The sequence below is a fragment of the Ahaetulla prasina genome, chromosome 2 (assembly GCF_028640845.1).
Source record: "Ahaetulla prasina isolate Xishuangbanna chromosome 2, ASM2864084v1, whole genome shotgun sequence".
Classification (NCBI taxonomy): domain Eukaryota; kingdom Metazoa; phylum Chordata; class Lepidosauria; order Squamata; family Colubridae; genus Ahaetulla; species Ahaetulla prasina.
In genome coordinates this window covers 199069741-199089021 of record NC_080540.1, presented here as the reverse complement: position 1 = coordinate 199089021, position 19281 = coordinate 199069741, and the positions used below count along the sequence as shown (strand labels likewise).

At 36.4% G+C, this 19281-nt stretch overlaps 1 protein-coding gene across 2 annotated transcripts; it reads left to right on the top strand.

Moving 5' to 3' along the window:
- Positions 1 to 1024: 1024 nt before the first annotated feature.
- POLR1E (RNA polymerase I subunit E) lies at positions 1025 to 18520 on the top strand. 2 transcript variants are annotated; one of them, XM_058172416.1, is made up of 12 exons: positions 1025 to 1136; positions 1436 to 1539; positions 2856 to 2932; positions 4551 to 4636; positions 5486 to 5541; positions 7143 to 7287; positions 9072 to 9179; positions 10103 to 10199; positions 12117 to 12250; positions 13174 to 13255; positions 14533 to 14664; positions 18011 to 18520. In XM_058172416.1, the coding sequence occupies exons 1-12, from the start codon at positions 1073 to 1075 to the stop codon at positions 18156 to 18158; spliced, it is 1233 nt and encodes a 410-aa protein (XP_058028399.1). In that variant the 5' UTR covers positions 1025 to 1072; the 3' UTR covers positions 18159 to 18520. The 2 variants fall into 2 exon arrangements, with proteins under 2 accessions (XP_058028399.1, XP_058028400.1); XM_058172417.1 differs by lacking the exon at positions 1436 to 1539 and having other exon boundaries at positions 1050 to 1136.
- Positions 18521 to 19281: the final 761 nt, after the last annotated feature.

The window sequence follows — 19281 nt, the reverse complement described above, 5'->3', positions numbered from 1 at the left end:
CTCTCCAGTTGAGTCCACTGGGATTTTTGGGGGATTAAAAAATGATCAAAATCTTTTTCTAGACTTAGAGGAAATTACACCTATTACATTATTTATGTTGCATAATGTGTTCTTCAGCTTATTAAAAGCAAGAGATAAAAACAAGAGGCATTCTTGGATTGTGTAAAATGAGACCTTAAGTGAGGAATAAAACTTCTTTCAGGTAGGTAACTGACTTCTCAAATACTGAGCGCTGCCCATACAGTTTTAAGCAAGCCCTTGAATCCAAAACACTGGTCACAAAAAAAAAACCAAATTGTACAGGAAATAAAATATGTCCTTTGAGTTAAGGAAATAGCTGAAGGAAGAATTACTGTCACAGCTTATTCTGCGAAACTAAAAAGGGTGGAACTTGAAGTCGCAGCAGTTTCCTAGAATTCTTCCTTGGATTGTGTATGAAAAAAAAATAAGCCAAGTTTCTAGAAAGGAGGAGATTCTAATTAGAGAAATACAATACAATACAATTCTTTATTGGCACAAGGAATTTGTCTTTGGTGCATATGATCTCAGTGTACATAAAAAGAAAAGATGTGTTAAGAATCATAAGGCACAACACTTAATGATAGTCCTAAGGTACAAATAAGCAATCGAATCATACTAGGAAACAATATCGATCGTAAGGATACCAGCAACAAGTTATAGTCATACAGTCATAAGCGGGAGGAGATGGGTGATAGGAACGATGAGAAGATTAATAGCAACAGTAATAGAAGAAATAAACATGCTAGAAGTAGGCAATGGGACAAGTCAGTTGGTGGCCAGGGAAAGAAACTCCACGGACGTGCTGCTGAAATCCCTTAGCAGTCAAACTCAAATGTTGTTTTTCTCCTTTCCAGGAGCAACTGGAGCACGCCTCCCCCGGTTGCTCAGATCCTCTTCCTCGTCTGTAGGTGGCGAGCGAGGCTTAATTGAAGGGAGCAAGTGCCCAGGAAAGGAGGTGTGGCCAGGAAAGGAGGTGTGGCCAGGACTTTATCTGAGTCCGCCTCTTCCGGGGATCTGGCGGCGGTGGCGGCGGTCACGGCGTGTTTCTGCCATGGCGGGGGAGGTTCGGTGGATCTACCGGGGAGATCCCCAGGAGGGGCAGAGCGCTCCGCTAGGTGAGACTTCCCGTGGAGAAAAGGCATTTGTCGCGTTGTGGCTGTGACTCCTTCAGGGCTCTTGTTCCGTTCAGTTTTATTGCATTTTGGCTTTGCACGCCGGGAGTCCTGCAGGAGAGCCGGCATGGGCAGCGTGATGGGGATGGTGGTACGCGAGGAAAGGAGTAAAGTTTCCGATTCCTCCAACTGAGTGATCAGAGACAGTAAGGAGGAAAGGGAGGCGGGGTGTGCTCTTGATCAGGCGCAGTGAATGTACAGGTAGTCCTCGACTTTTTCGTTTTCTTGCTGTTCAATTTCAGTTCAGTTTACAAATGGGAAATTGAAGAATCCTGAAAATATGAATTTCACTTTGTACAGAAGCAAAGACATCAATAATCCCAGAAAGAAGAATTATACAATTGTGGTAATTACAAACTCGTCCCGTGCTTTTGTGTTCATTTAAATATGTTTAATATGTAATCTATGTTAAATATGTAATATACTTAAATATGTTGGTTACATTTATGATATGCATGCTGAATAGAAGTGTGCCTCCTTTATGAAACTTAAGGCTTCATCATCAGGCAGTGCAATGACTCATGTCTATATTGAAGTTCATATTTCCAATTTCCGTAAGTCTAATTTCCCTTTAAGGTGTCTGCTTTGCGGGGAATTGATCTCACATAGATGAAGGTTTATCTTTTATAAATCCAAGGAATGGAAGATCTTTTCAAATTGCTTCTTGTCATTCCACTATTATATAAAGCCAAGTCTAGGGTCTGAGAATTTTAGCTGCTTCAGAATAGAATGGAATAGGAATAGAATTTTTTATTGGCCAAGTGTGATTGGGCACACAAGGAATTTGTGTGAATCAGTACATAACTTTAAGAAACTGTACAACTGGAACCGTTAAAAGTGCATACATGTTTGAGATATATAAAATAAAAACTGTTCATGATCATGTATTTTCACTGCCTAGTAGTTTTGGTATAATTTATTGGGCATATAAGGGTTAGTTGCATATGTGAGTAGTAAGTCTGAAAGTCTTCTTAGTATGTCCATACATATTAAATAATAGAAGAAACCATTTAACCATTAGCCTTATTTTACCATCATGTAGAAATGAAGTTATAATTGCTGGTATCAAATTCTCACTTTTGAATTGAATACCTCTGGTAGCTTTTTGTGGAAATTATATTTTTTTAAAAATAATATATAATTAATGCACGCAATGTAATTTACAGAATTAAAATGTAATAATGTCTGCCTAAAACATACAGAGTCAAAAGTCAGTTGATATGTAAAATTTTAGTATACAATATACAATTCCAAAAAATGATAGCAAAATAAAAAGCTTAGAGATGTGTAGGTACCTAGGGTCAAAAGCAATTAATAAAATATCACAGGCAAAGAAAAGAGTTCTCTATTTTTCTTGTTTATCTGCGTGACCTTATATATATATTGCATTGCTTTCAGGATATTTTAATTAAAAATAATGGACAGTTTCTAATGAGTATAATCAGTAAGCTCAACTTATATAGCTGGGCTTAGTAAACATTTAACTGGGAGAAGTGGGAAATATTAGAGGAGACTATAGATCTGCTTACTTGGCATTTATTTATACATTGTAATAAATTCATGCCTGGGATATCTTAGGATAAAGTGGGAAAACCTTCTGGAAAATGCCTTTACCTAGAAAACCAGCATCCGTAGCTTATTGCTTTTTTTTCCCCCATTCAGAATGCAGAAACAGATCGGCTGTCTTATGTAGGAAATAACTTTGGTGCAGGAGCCCTAAAATGCAATACTCTTTGCAGGTATAATGAATATGTTTATATCTCAAAAACCCACGAATGTATCAAATATTATTTATTTAATTTATATATAAATATATACAAATATATTTGCTTTCATTAGCAAGCCAGAATTAGCCAAGCATTAATAGCTGCAGAATAACAGTATTGAGTTCCTCTCAGTGTTATGATTTTGTGATTCAAAGTGATAAATAAGACAGTCTCTTTTGAAGATTGATGGGACTTGAAAGCAAATCATAATGCATGTCTGAAAATATATTACAGTGAGGCTTCTGTTTGTTCAGAATAGAACAAATACTTTTGTTTTCTTTTATGGTAATTGTCTATTGCATTTTTTTAAGTTTTGAAATTTTATTTGTAAGAGGTACAGTATATGCTATCTCAATCAATACAGTCAAATTAACAGTTTAAAGTACAGGTAGTCCTCAACTTGCAACCATTCATTTAGTAACCATTCAAAGTTACAACAGAAAAAAGTGGCTTATGATCGTTTTCACACTTATGTGAATAACACACTTATTCACACACTGCAGCATTTCCGTGGTCATGTGACCAGAATTCAGATGCTTGGCAACTGGTTCATATTTATGACGGTTGCAGTGTCACCTTGTGGTGACCTTCTGACAAGCAAAGTCAATGGGGAAGCCAGATTCACTTAACAACCATGTTACTAATTTAACAACTGCAGTGGTTCATTAAACAACTGTGACAAGAAAGGTTGTAAAATGGGGCAAAGCTCCCTTAACAAATGTTCACAACATAAATTTTGGGCTCAATTGTGGTGATAAGCCGAGGACTACCTGTAGAAGACGTAAAAGGAGGGGAAAAAATAAGTATAAGTCACATAAAGAGCCACTTTGATGTTCCTTAGTGGTTAAGGCATCTGGCTAGAAACGGGGAGACCTTGAACTCTTAAGGTCCAAACGATCAGGCTGGGTCACACACTCTCAGCCCTAAGAAGGAAGCAGTGAAGAAAACTACTTCTAAAATCTTGCCAAGAAAATTGAATGGACTTGTCCAGGCAGTTGCCAGGGGTCAAAACTATCTCAAAGGCATCTCCCCCACCCTCCTGAATTCACGGAGAGTTTGTGGTGTGAATGACAAATCAAGGAAGAGTTGAATAACATTTGGTTCTAATGGAGCTACAGTAGTAGAGTTGATTTAGTAAACTGGGGGAAAGGAGACCTAAATTCCTATCCAGTTCAGCCTTCAAATAATCTTAGAGACTTCATAAAAATTTTAAAGTACTATTACATTTTTTTTTAAAGTAACACGGAAGGGAAGAGAAGGGAGGAAAGGAAAGAAGGAAGACACTAAATGCAAATGAATTTACTTCTTATTGCTAAAGTGGCAAAATCTGATGTGCTACATCCAATATTTTGCAAACTGAGCCTAATTTGTAATTTTCTGTCTTTGTCCCTTCTACTTCTCGTCTACCCTCCACATCTACATGGGAAATCTTCTATTACACTTTTAAGAGGTATAAAGAAAGTTGTAAGGGTTTTTTAAAAAAACATTATGTTGGAAAATGCTATTTCTGAGTCTTCTGAAGTCAGACTAGCCATTCTAAATACTTCTAAAATGAAAGAGAAAAACTACTGAACACCATCTCTTCCATTAGATATTTTGTCGGTGTTTTAGATGAACCCTCTGGGGAAATGGAGGTCTACAATGCAGAATTGTTCAACTTGCAGCCATTAATTTCAGGTAGGTAAAGCATGTGGTGTTTTTTTTTTAATTTTAATTGTTGGCATGGTTACCGGGACTCAGAAAATATTTACTTATTTTTCCCTCTTTAATTTTTGTATAAATAACTTAAGACAGTTCAGAAACCAGTGCACTTCTTGAGGGTGCCCTTTTTTTATACACAGCCATCAATCAATAAAAGTTATTTACTGCTTCATATTGGTTTTTTCCTATGTAGGACCTGGGAGATATTGATTGTATTGATACAAGGTATTGATTCACACAGAGCTTACTGAACGTTTAACAAGAACATTAGACACAGTGCTCATTCTGTTGTAGTTTTTCAGAATACAAATGGAATTAAGTGGTCTACTGTACCAAATACTCCCAAACTCTAGAAGGCAACCCACAGAGTAGGTTCAATTCAAGTTTTCCTAAAGCGCTAGTTTTCTATTGAAAGGAATATTTAACATTTTAAAACTTTAATCCCCAAACTGTGTTTGGAAATAGTAAATACCTGGAAGGATGTACTGCATTTGGAGTTTTTTTCTGAATTTGTTCCCATCTCTTGGTCAGGATTTGAAAATTACCTTGCTTGATGAAAGAAAGCTCGTGATTTTAATAACATTTGTGACTGAAAAGATGCTATCAGATTTATCTGCCATGCACTAACACAGCACCTACTACCTATCATACATAATAATCTTTGATCGGAAGAATTTAAAAGAATGTGTTGATAATAGATAGCTAATATATCTTCTTTCCAAGAGTGCTTTAATACTGTTCGATTGGCATGATAGATGAATGGCTTAATCAGGAGTCTTGTTGATTTTGATTTTGCTTTATTTCTTCTGTTGTTTTTCTTAACAGATGATGTAGTAGATAATGACCTGTCAGAATATTTGGCTAAATCCTATAGAGAGAAGGTATGTCAAACAACTAGGATGCTATGATTGGAAAATGTATTTTGATACCTTGCTGCATTAAAAGGCTTTTTGATTTATTTATTTAGATTTGCCATGTAAATGGTAGTAGTGTTGGGGTACATTTCAGCCCTATTTTTAAAAATGTCCTTATTGTGGACTATTTCTCTTTGTGGTTTCTCTTTGCTACAATTTTGGCACATTTACCATTCTTAAATACGGGTAATTAATTAATTATCTGTCAGTGATAACAGTTTCAGTCCAGCGTAATTCAAAAATGGAAACTTGAACACAGTCTTTAAATTCTATTGATATTTCATCTCCTCTCATTAGTCATTTCTAGTTTGTCTAAATCCATGCTGAGGTCATTCCATATGATTCATTTCCTTAAGTAACGAATCTAGTTTGATGGGAGACCATTGCTCAATCTTGGAGCATATCCTTTTTATATAGGTGCTGCTCATTTAACCTCCACTTGTTCAGTGACGGTTCAAACTTATGACAATAATGATAGTTACAACTGGTCATCATACTTGTAGCTGGCCCAGCATTCTCACGTGATTAGGATTTGTGACCTTTCCTGCCAGATTCCCACAAGCAAAGTCAATGGGAAGCCAGCAGGAAGTCAGAAGTGATGGTCACATGAAGGCCTCATTTAACAATAGCAGCTGGGACAGCTGGAACCGTTGTCACTAAGCAGTGCAGTCACATGATTTTTCAGCTTACAACTTTATCTCTTAACAATGGCGCTTCTGATTCCAATTAGCATTGTTAAGTGAGAACTACCTGTACTGTAATTGGTCACTTTCCAGCTTCTCCAGATTAGGTATGTTTTTGGATAACACTGATGAAAGTGGCTTGTAAAATATCTGTTGTTGATAAGAAAGAATCCCATCGGAGGAACTTCTTATTCAGAATTAACTTTAGGGTTCATCTCATTGATCCTTTAGCTTCAGGTCTCCACTTGAAAACATTGTGACCCCAAACCCCCAGAATAGGAGTTTAAAAATTAATTCACGCAACTCCCTGTACAGTATGCATTGTTTTCATGTTGGCACTTTGTGAATTATCAACACTGTATTTTTCTCTTATTTTTTTGGTAACCAAATTGTTAATAATAGCAATACAAATGGTAAAATGGTAATGGTAAAAGAAAAAACAACAAGATCACCCCACTGAAAAATAGGATCTTTTCCCCCAAATGAAACCTTTCTAGGATATTTGGCTGTAATTAAATAATAGTACATTCTATAATTTCGGTGAAGTGTATCCCAAAGCTGCCACTGAATTTTATGGACATGTGTATGAAAGTATAAATTTCACAAAGGGAAGAAATATTAAATACTTGTGTGTCATTTACTATGTCTTAACATAACTTTTATTGCATTTAAAGATAATGTAAATAGAATTTTATCATTGCTTCATCCACAACTTTATCCTGGTTCTGCTTACAGCAGCAGATACGTGTGCAGTATAAAGTTGGTTCCCATTTAAAATCCAGAATGAGCAGCTTTCTAGCAAACCTGATTGAAATTTCCCCTGCAAGAGTGCCCAGTAGGAGTAGCACTTTGTGGCTTATATAGCAATCTCTTGATAATTTACAGGTAGATCTCTGCATTGAAGCCTTTGGAACCAACAAGCAGAGAAAAGCCTTGAATTCTCGGAGAATGAATGAAGTCAGAAAGGAGGTATTAAATAAAGCAGTGATTAAAGCTGCGGAAGATGTCATAGAGACAAAAGGTGTTGCTGGTAGGTATAAGAGCCATGAAATAAAGAATTGGAGCTGTAAACCAATCATAAGATCTCTCTTTTTAATGTAATGGAGAAGTGTATTGCTGGTTATTTTGAGCGTAATCATAAAGGGACAACATTGCATGCTAATGAGTCTCATCTGTCTAAAAATAATTATTAAATGCTAAAATTATCTCTATCCTGCCATTTACCTTTATATGATTCTCATCTGTGCAGCCTACTAATAATTTTCTTTCCATTATTTGAACCAATGTGACTTCTTTCTAAATTCTTTATATTGCTTGACCATTTCAGATATTTGCTACTATTGTTTTAATTTTTTGTTAAATGGCTCAGTATTGCTGCTTACTTTTTAAAAAAATATATTCCAATGTAATTCAATGTAGAATATTTTAGTATCTTTCAATTTCCTATTTTCTTGTTGGTTCTTTTAAAATTACAGGTTGGATTTTCCCTCCTTATGCCTCAAATTCTGGTATCCTACAACACCCCTGCAACTACCACATCTTTTCAAAAATAAACAATAAAATCCTTTGTATCTTCAGTTATCTTCATAGTGGTGGCCAAAATTGTGGAAACCTTTTAGGAAAAGTGTATTTTTGAGGTTTGATGCCTAATAACACTACTTTTTTTTTTTTGGAGTTTCAAGATAATCATATTCCATTGCTGGAATAGAATTAACCCAACTGAAAATCTATGGAGCTGACTAAAGAAACTTATTAGTCAGAAGCGACCCAGCAATAAAACCCAGTTAATAGAAGCAATCATTCAATCTTGGTTTCACATTATAACAGCTGCAGAACTAAAAGACTTGGTTCAGTCCTTAGGAAGACATTGTAAGGCAGTTCATGCTAAAGGTTACCCAACTAAGTATTAACTGACGTGATAATTTTTGTATATCTCATTTTTTCTATGGTGATAATTTTTGTATTTCTCATTTTTTCTACATGTTTCACTTTTCTTCTTTATACTGTAACTGCTATTCTAATAGCAAATCCTTCATTAAAGTTATTGCATTACATCAAGAATGCATTGCATTCTTGATTAAATTATCTTTCCATTGATATATAATTTTATGGTACTACTAAAAAAAAAGTGGCGTTATTAGCTAGTTTTAGAAAATATACTTTTCCCAAAAGGTTTCCACAATTTTGGCCACTACTGTAAGTGGCTGAATTACATATCTTTATTTATTTAACTTACTTCTGTGCCTTTCCAAACTGGGGTGTTTCTCCATGTGTTAGATTGTGGCTCTCATTTTAGAGTCCTCCAACCAGCATTGGTGATTAGCTAACAATGCATAGAAATTGATAATATACAGATCTTGTATCCCTTACTTTCATTTCGGAATTTTCATCCCAGGAAAATTATACCTGGCATTCTCTCTTTCCCTCTTTAGGAGAACCCTAAATTCTTTCCTCTCCCCTTTCTGAAAAGCATTTGCACAGTTTTGTTTATTCATAATTTTTATTTACATCCTTTCTTCCAACTAATATGTTGCCAATATTCTTAGGGGTTGCTTAGTAAGCATCTCGTACATTCATGTTATTTCATATTATTTTACTTTACTTTTGTTTCAGTGCTTTAATTGGAATAGTTTGTTCTAAGCTGTTTTCTGAATGTCGGTACAGTAAGGCAGTATAAAATGATGGGAACTATATATATTCCAACAAATACAGAGAAAGTTGAGAAAGACTCTTTAATGATTATGGCATTAACTTTTTTCAAATAAACATCCTGTTAAATAAACAAAGTATCTCCTTTTTTATTTGTTTTCAAAGCATTGGTTCATGATGCAGCAGAAGATGAGAAAACTGATGTCTCCTTGGTTCTTCCTCCCTGCCATGAAGATGCTAAAAATCCAGAGGACGTCTACAAGTTTGAAGATAGTATCCTTTATAAGCAGAATGATGTTTGAGAGAATGGAGAATATTAAAGAAAAAAGTATGCCCCTCATTATTGAAGTGCACATGGAGGAGAGAGACCATGAGGTCTATTGTGAATATGTTGTACATACAACCAGAGTATCTAAAAACCATTGGTGCAGGGAGTTAGGGAAAGGAAACAGTTGCCCCAGAATTGTTACCTTACTCAAATGCCTTTGGAAAATCTTATCCTACACAAGAAAGGGGGAGAGAATTTTATCATAGTCACAGAGCAGAGTTGGACAACAAAGGTGATGTATTTCTTCATTTCCAAAAAAATCTGACCTGATATATTCTCCTTTATTTGCTGCATCACTGACACGTTCATTCTAAATCCTTCTCTCCTGAATATATGTTATCATCTTAAATCTTGCTGAGATTCTAAGAACAAGTTGAGTAGTCTTCCCTAACCCTATAACTTCTGATATAGAAAAAGGATAGGAGAGAGGGGAGAGCGGAGGGGAGAAGAGAATTATTTATTGGCCAGGTGTGATCGGACACACAAGGAATTAGTCTCTGATTCATAAGCTCACAATGTATATATAAACAGCAAGTAATAGGTCATTGTTACAATAAGTTACAAACAAGCAACAATTGATAAATCATAAGAAACCAATAGGAGAAGACAATAAGGAAGATGAGAAGATGAGATATGAGACAGTGCTGTGGGAATTAAGTGTTCATTAGAATAATGGCACTGTGATATGTTTGTTATTACAACTTATTACAACTTGTTATTACAACATTGGAAGTTATTACAATGTTATTACAACATTGGAAGTTATATGCCCAACAAATTTAGAGGATTCCAAGCTGGAGACGGCTAGGAAAACATTTGTGCAGTTCACACCATCATTTACTCTAAAACATCCTAAACGTATCTCCAGTCATTTCACCTGCTGAATATGAGGCACTTCAGGCTCCAGCTGCAGTTTTCATGAACATAACCGCAGCTGACATTCTCAAGATGACTGAAGAGAAAAGGTAAAGATCTTTCAAATACAATTCAGGGCAAAGTATTATTAATATAGTCTTTACATTATTTAAAATAGAAATATAATTAGCAGTTAATTTTGTAAAGAAGGAACCGAAGACTGAAATATCAAGTGATAGGTGAATCTTCATGTGTGAATAGCCATTCAGATGTAATGCAAATCCTCTGTGGCTTTTTGCTTTGAGGTGCTTTGCACATTCTAATGAAGGCTGTCAAATGGCATATATGGTTTATCTTTTGCGATATTATTTTGTGGAATTAGCGTCAGAAATGTTTCTAAGGTCTTCCACTTTGACCTCGTGTCTGCCCCAAGTGAAAAGAAAATAGTTTTTATGATTTTATTATTGTAGTATCATGTATCATCTGAAATTCAGTATATGCACAGTCATCCTTTCTAGGATGTTTTTAAGAAAGTAAGAGGTTGCCCGTATCCAAAATAAAAGAATCTGTCTGCTTAGCTCAGTATATTATCCATTCTCTGAATGGAAAGAATTCTCCACAATTTCAGATGGACCTCTTTCCAGCTAGTCTTTCCTGTACAGATAGTCCTCGGCTTACAAGAGTTCACTTAATGACCGTTTGAAGTTACAATGACACTGAAAAAAGTGACTTATGACCATTTTTCATACTTAAGGCATTGCAGCATCCCCATTGGTCACATGATTTATGTTCAGATGCTTGGCAGCCGACTCATCTTTATGGTGGTTGTGGTGTCCTGGGATCATGTGATCACTTTTTGCAACCTGACAAGCAAACTCAACAGGGGAAACCAGATTCACTTAACAACCAGGTTATTAATTTTAACAACTGCCGTGATTCAATTAATAAATGTGACAAGAAAAGTCATAAAATGGGGCAAAACTCAGTTAACAAATTTCTCACTCAGCAACATAAATTTTGGGCTTAATTGTGGTCGTAAATCAAGGACTACCTGTAGACTAAACATGGGTCCTATTGTATGCAAAACAAATCAACCGCTTCTCAGCTATCGCTCCCCACCTTTTAATTTTTTTGGGGGTGGGGAACATGCCTTTAGATGGGTATGTGGGTAGGATGTACACTTCTAAGTGTATAAAAGAAGGAATTATTAGCACTGGTTACGTCTTGAGCTGCAAAGAGAAGAAAAGGAAAAAGAGGAAGAACATACATCTACTGTTAACAATACTCCTAGCCCAGAAATACAGGTTGAGGATCTACCTGTTTAAATCTGAGCAAAATATACACTGAAGCAGATAATACATAGTATAGATCAGGGGTAGTCAACCTTTTTATACCTACCGCCCACTTTTGTATCTCTGTTAGTAGTAAAATTTTCTAACCTCTCACTGGTTCCCCAGTAATGCGTTGTGGATTGAGTTTGGAGGGGGGCGCTGGCTACCAGCTCTGCTTGTCTGTTACAGCTGGGTGGTGTGCGGGGAGATGCGTGAGCTATTCTGGGACGAGGCTCTTTTGTTTGCGGTTGCACTACAGCGCCATTTAGTTTCACTTACGTAACATGAACTAAACTTATGCGTGGGCGATACAAATAGTATATTTTCAGAAATTTAAATTGTCATGGGGAATTTTATGAAAACCTAATGAAAATGTTTTTAAATAATGCTGTGATTTTTAAAAAAAAGTCAATTAAATTAAAAAAAAGGAAAGTGCTTCAGTATCAGACAAAACCCCTATTGCCCACCATGAAAGCTGAAATGCCCACTAGTGGGTGGTAGGGACCAGGTTGACTACTACTGGTATGGATTGTGCTGTTTTCCATTGAAAGGGAGATGATTTCTGTTAATATAAACTTGATTGCTTTCAATCCACACAGAATTTTGTCAACTTACAGCAACTGATATTGCAGCTCTTGCTAGCTACTTCCTAACTGCTTTTCGAGTTGTAAGATAAATCTTTGATCTCTTGCTTAGCTATTGTTCCTTTGTCTTGGATGGACTTAAATCTATGCCTTTGGATGAGAAGAGTTACGATCACAAAGCACGTTGCCTCTGGTTTTTTGACTGTCTTGTCAAGCTGAACTCCCAAAAAGTTGTTAAAAAGAAACGTAAGCATCTTTTCCCTCTCTGATACCAAGTATATTTTTGATTATTTATTTGGCTTATATACTGTATGTCCTCCAGGAGCTGAGTTGTACACAATGTTCCTCCTCCTGTTTCTCTCCACAACGAATTTGTGAGGTAGAATGGATAGAGAAAGAGGAATTGTCTCAAAATCAGCCATTAGTCTTCCCTAGCTGAAGAGGATTTGAATCAGGATTTCCCAGTCCTAGTCCAAAACCTTAACTACTGCACCACATTGGCTCTCATTACAGAAGAGTGCCTAATCCTTAAATTAAACCAGAAAAGGTAAGTGGTTATTTTTGCCTTCCCTATGTACTGAAGTCCAATTCCTAGAAATTTCAGTTAGCTGGAAATGGAGGCCAGATCACCTCAGGCACTCTGTATGGAGAAAGGCTAATGTAATTTGATTTGTATAATTTTCAGGCAGTTTAATACATCTTCTAAATCAGGGGTCTCCAAACGTGGCAACTTTAAGCCTGGTGGACTTCCAACTCCCAGAATTCCCCAGCTAGCTTTCAATTCTGGGAGTTCAAGTCCTTGAGGCTTAAAGTTGCCAAGATTGGAGACCCCTGTTCTAGATTTCTTTAAAATGTATAGGGACTGCATCCTTTAATTCTGAAGAGGGCAATGAAGTCTGTTCTCTTCCCCCTCTTGATTCTACTGAACTCTATTCCCTTCTGCAGCCATACCAACATGCTGTAATCTCAGCTATGTTTGGTAATTTGCTGTTTTTAAAATGAAAATTGATATTAAGATTTTGTGTTCTGTATGTTTTCTGTGTCTGTATTGGCTTTGTTTACAATGTCTTCACTTTGTAGAATGCAGACTCCTCTAGTCATTCTGATTCTTATTTAGATTGGAGATTTGGAGGATTTTAGAACACTAACTTTTTTATTTCCAATTGTAGATGCCATGGGCCCCACGTGTCCAGACATCATCAGCAACAAGCTTGTGAAAACTTTCACAGCACTGTCTTACGGCAATGGCAGGTAAGAAAAACCCAGGCCTTTGGTTTCTAGTCTAGTAAAATTTATAAATAGGAATAAATTGGTTTATTATTATTCTTTGGAGACTTGCTAAATCATACAGCATTGCCTAAAAAGGGATCAGAAGTAGCATACGAAAAATTCTTGAAATCAATAGAAAACAGATGCCTTCTTTATTTCAAATATATTTCATACAAGAGGATCATACCAAGAAACTGCTCAGAGATCCTTTGTAGTTTCAATTAACTGAAAAGTACAGATGTTTGTTCTTAAAAAAGAGAATATAAGGAAACAATGGGAATAAAATACAATTCATATAATTTTTTTGCTATTTTTATTTTTGTGTCTAATGTGCTTTTAATAATCTTGTGGAAGACAGACCTTTTAACATTAAAGCACTATATTGGGGAACATCGTTCAGGAGTACCATCTCCCAGCTTGGTGTCCTGTCAAGGTTCAGGATTAAGATTATGTCTGTTTTTACTAAGAAACTTCATCTCCCATTTTAAGAGGGAAAAAAAAGTTTGTATAAAACGGTAAGCAACAAGTGTCTTATTCCATTTCAAGCTGCCTTATTTTTGTTGATAAAAATAGTTTTGTGCTGTTTTAAATTGGGCTTTTCTGAGTGAATTGTTAAAAAGTTGTGGACTGTGTAAATGATAATTGTTAGGCAAAAAATGGTTGTAAGGCATGAAGATTTTGTACAGAACTTTAAAGCTCCGTTCTGTAACTGTTGAAAATTGTAAGAGCTTCCTGGGATCCAGTTTAGTGAAGTGGTTAAAAGCACCAGGCTAGAAACGAGATCATGTGCTCCTGGTCATCCCTTGGACATAAAAGTAGTTGAGTGATTTTGGGCCAAGAAGGAAGCAATAGCAAACCACTTCCCAAATGTAGCCAAGGAAACTGCAGGGACTGACTGGTCCAGCCATTTTCCAAGAGTCAGTACTGATTTGAAGGAATATGCTGTATATTTTGTATGAGTCCCATGTTTCATTTTACTTGTCCATGCACAGTCTACATCTATAGACAATCCACTCATAGGTTGCAATTAAAGAAGAAGAATACGAAATGAAGCCTCTAAAACAGATGCTTACATTATACAGACTGTTGAATTTGTGTACTGCTGGCACAAAATACTGTGCGGAATATAGGAAACTTGTTGACTTTTTTTATTTTGCTGCTTTCTTGGAGGACGTAGAAAGAATATGTAGCAGCAAGGTTGCATGGTTTTTGTATCATTTTGTTTCTTATCCTTTTTCCCCTCTCATTTTGTATTTCAGGATACAAAATCTAATTTCAGCTTCAATGAAAGTTAAGATAACAGCATATGCTATAGCCCTGGCTTTGCATATTAACCGTTTTCAAACAGATCTGACAGTCTTGCAGCGAGATCTGAAACTACGTGAGAACAAGTATGATTAACAGCACAATTGTATTTTTTTTTATCTATTCTCTTACTAATGGGTCTAAAAACTTCAGGGGCTCCAGTCACTGGCTTTTGAGGTGTGCCTAGAAAACCATATGCTCCCCAATTATTTTGGGACTAGCTTTCCCACGCCTTCCAAATATTCTAGACCACAATGCCCATAACTTCCATTCAATAGGTTCTGCAGTCATGTGGCTGGGAATTATAGGGGTTGTAATTAACATTCCTGGGAATCAGGCTGACATTTCTCCCTTAAAAGGGAAAACATTTTTTCCCCTAATTTTTAGGAACAGTGAGAAAATTAATGGATTTTGTTTTTTCAAGAACACCGTTATGATTAAATTCAACAAATGAATGTCTAAAATAGTTCCTTGGTCTTGTATATATTGTTTCTGGAACACCAGAGTAGACAGATAGCAAGGCAAAGAATAGGAGAGGCAAAAACAGCTGGTTCATTTCAGTATCTTCTATGGGGCAGATTAAGTATGATTATAACTTGAACTAGAGGAGCCAAACAAGGGCTATGCAGGGCAGATGGCAAGTATGAACCCTAACTGTAAGTTGTCCTTTAGTACAAATTCTGTTTTGTCCTACATAAGGAGGTAACATGCATTCCTGGAAGAAAAATAAAATAGTACCCTGATGCTGTGGATATCCCATCTTTAGGTCATATAACTCTTAGAAATTAGTCTTTGGAACACATTTAACTTTAGCAAGATCAGTGTGCTGTTTTTCCTGTGAGCCAATATTGCATGGTAGGAAAAGGGGACCCTTAGTTCTGATGCTGGATAACCAGCCTGTCTCAGCTGGTTATCCAGCATCAGCACCCAAAGTCTCAGCAATGAAGTATTCATTGAAATGTCCCTTTGAGGTCATGTCAATCAAATCCCAGATCACGTCTTTAACACCAAGAAAGCACATAAATTGCCAGGAAAGATAATCAAGAATGCTAATTGGTAATATGTGCCTACAGAGATTATTAAAGAGGGCTGCTATTGGTATCACATATTAAGTTCCAGTTAAGATGACTTATTGCTCATGCCTACAGTATACACAAGAATCTAGTCAATTAACAATCAACACTAAATTAGCACTAAATTAAGAGTCAAGGGAAATCGAAAGGGGCTGGACTTAAGACCATCATGGGAGTGTAATGACTCCAGACTGATCATTCTCTTGGCTCCATCCCCCACTGCAATTGTTGAATGCATGCAGATTACATTCCTATCACCATATTGCCATGCAGGTAGTCCTCGTTTAGTGACTGCCTTGTTTAAGGACCATTCGCAGTTACAATGCAGTCACTTTACAGCCAATCCTTGAATTTACAATCTTTGGGCAGTTGTTAAGCAAAGGAAAGCTGAAGTAACATCATTAGTTGCTGTTTCAATTGGTGACCGCTTTGCCTGATGTCTGAGTTGATGGTTCCAATTTTGGTCGTTAAACAAAGTCTACCTATACCTTGCCCCTTCACATCTGACAGAAAGAACTTCCTCGCCAACAACTTCCCCTCACATTTGACTGCATCCTATTTTATACTCAACCCTTTTAGTGTTTGTAATCAAGTGAAATGGCCTTTATGACCTGCTAGTTGGTTATTGATTAGCGTCATAAAGTAAATGCTTCCACTAAGCTCCTTGGCAGAATGCAAAGAGAAAGTACTCTTGAGGCTAAGTGTTTCTATAAAATACTGTATTTTTCAGAGTATAAGATGCACCGGAGTATAAGACACACCTTAGTTTTGGGGGAGGAAAATAGGGAGAAAAAATTCTGCCTACCAGGTATTCATCTGGCCAGCATCCTTAGTTTTGTCAGCTTCAGCACATTAATTCGCTGGTTTTGTGTGTTGGGGATAAAAAACAGCTTCTAAAGCACAGCTATTCTTTAGAGAGAGAAGCAATGATAAAAGCAAGCTAATCGGGAAGCGCCTCGTTAGGACTGGAAAAAAGCTTTGAAAAAGCTACATTTGGAGTATAAGACGCAACGCACCCACATTTTCAGCCTCTTTTAGAGGGGGAAAAAAGTGCGTCTTATACTCTGAAAAATACGGTATGCTGAAATCTGACTGAAAATGTTGTTCAAGAGAGAATGAGAGACAGAGGGTGAACAATATAAACAATATACATCTATAAATATAAATGTAGTTGAACAGGCTAAAGTGTCATTTGGAAGTCCTGATTTGAGGTCTGAAAAGCGTGGCCAGTGATTGACTGCAATTGTGACATATTTACCCTCTACCATTTCAGTTCAGCCAGGCTTAGTCAACCTCTCCCATCTCTCAGGTGATGAAAAAAGTACTATGTTGCTTGACCTATGCATACAGGTAGTCCTTGACCATTCAAAGTTCCCATGTCTGGGGGGTAGTTACAACCCTGATTTGAAGTTCCAACAGTTGGGCCCACCCCGTATTCACATGACTGCACTTTAGGTGCTTAGCAGTTAGGCCATATTTGCAGCCATTTGCAGTGTCCAGTGGCCACATAACCACATTTTGTGACAAGTTTTGCCCCAAGACAGCATTTGCTTCTGGTTTTACCACCTCATAGGAAACCACTGAATGACCACTGCAAAAAAATAAATAAATTGTAAAATCAGATCAGTCAACCCACTTTTTGACCAATCCAAGTTTTGCTCCTTTATGGCCATAACTCAAGGATAGCCTGTATTTCATGCAAGAGGTCAATGGTGAATTATGGGGGAAATGATGTAATTCTGTGCAGTACAAATATAATAATAATAATAATAATCTCTAGCCAGCACAACTGAATAAATGTTGATATAGCAATCAGACTTATTTATTAAGAGAGTTTGGTTCTTAGGACTGGAGACCTATCATATGTCTCTTTGGTCCCACCACACTTTACATTCAGTGTGGGATTCAGTCAATTCACACCTATTCGGAGAACCGGTTGTTAGAAGAAATCTCCTTTTGTTTTTTTCCACTTTACAGGGTTAATCCTGTAAGGAAGGCAGGAAAGAAACATTCTGGTGTTGTTTCTAGCCTAATCTTTATTGCCCTGCTTACAGAAACTGCCTCTGGTTAGAAAGGCTGGTTTGAGGTTTGGCTTTTCTTCAAATGTGATAGGCTCTTGATTCAATCAGCATGTTGCCTTGCTTTGTGGAAAGAAGTTTGCTGGCATCAGCAAAAACCCCTATTCTTTAGCCCAAGGAGTTTACAATGTAAATTATGGCTGTAATCTGACAAGTCAAAAGAGGAAAAGGAACAGGAAAAAGCCAAAGTCACAAACTGTGAAGAGAAGACTGCTAGAAGAATAAGAAACTCTTTGAGCAGAACAGTCTTTATAACTGACATTTTCTCTCTTTTAATGCAGAATACTTGACATTGCCAAGGCGATGAGACTGAAGATCAGCAAAAGCAAAAACCTCTCTGGATTTGAAGAACACAAATTAGGGACCTTATGCTTGCCTTTACCTGCACAGAAGATACCCCTGCGCAGCAGGAAACGCAAACTAAATTAAGAATTTTTTTTCCTCTAGGACTTACAACAAGCTGGACAAACTTACGGATCATGTGAACAGAGCTACCATTTCATTGTCCTGAAAGGACTGGAGAGATTTGTACTTGTAGTTATACATTTTTGTTTCTCTCTTGAGGTAGTTTAGCAGAGATCTGCACTTTTACTGAAGTGCTATGTTGTCATTTATTTGAACATTCGGCATCTTGGTTCAAAACAGCCATATAGGAATAGTTTCCTCCATCCATGTAAAATAGTTAAAATGTGAGCATGACTGAACATTTACAATGTTTAACATTAACATTAAATACTTTAATGTTTAAAAAATGTTCCTTGTTTTTTGGTAATAAACATTTTTTAAAAATACCTGTGCTTAATTATTTTCATTTAATTATGTATTTTGATGTAACATTCCTAATTAATTTTTCTGCAGCTCTTGGGTTAATTTCTAGGCTCCTTTCAGCTTTTTATCTTACTGTATTTTTTAAAGAGAAATGCAGTTGTACTGTTTTCTTTAAAGCAGTGTATGGTTTGAATGATCTAAAATCACACATTTTACCTGTCATTAGGGCAGAGAACCGGTTGTTAAATTATTTTGAATCCCACCACTGCTTACATTGCTTCTCCGTAATGCCTAGAGTGTTAAAATTCCTACAAAGTGAACCATGTTTTATAAACAGACAAGCAACACTTATATGCACACATTATATTTGGTTGACATTGGTCTATTACTAACCTTTGTGCAGCTAAAACTTTCTATGGTGGGCTGGAGTTATAAGTACTAATAAAGCCAAGTTCATATAAACTGAATTTTTGGAGGCATATGCAGTATCAGAGTTCTTCCCTGGCTCCCACCTCTCTCACACAACTTGCAGAACACTTAAGAAATTTCTCTTCACTGTGCAGTTAATTGAAGACATAGGAACCCTCTTATTGTTTGCCTCTTGTCACTTTCCATAATGTATCAGGAAAAAATAAATCAGCAAAATGTCTGCATTTAAATTTTTTTTTTATTTTGTACTACACATATTTTTCTTTATAAAACTTTTCAAAGAATAGTTTGCATTTCTTTTAACAAGACATTCAATTGATTGTTTACAGTGGATGAGAACCATCAATGACTTGTC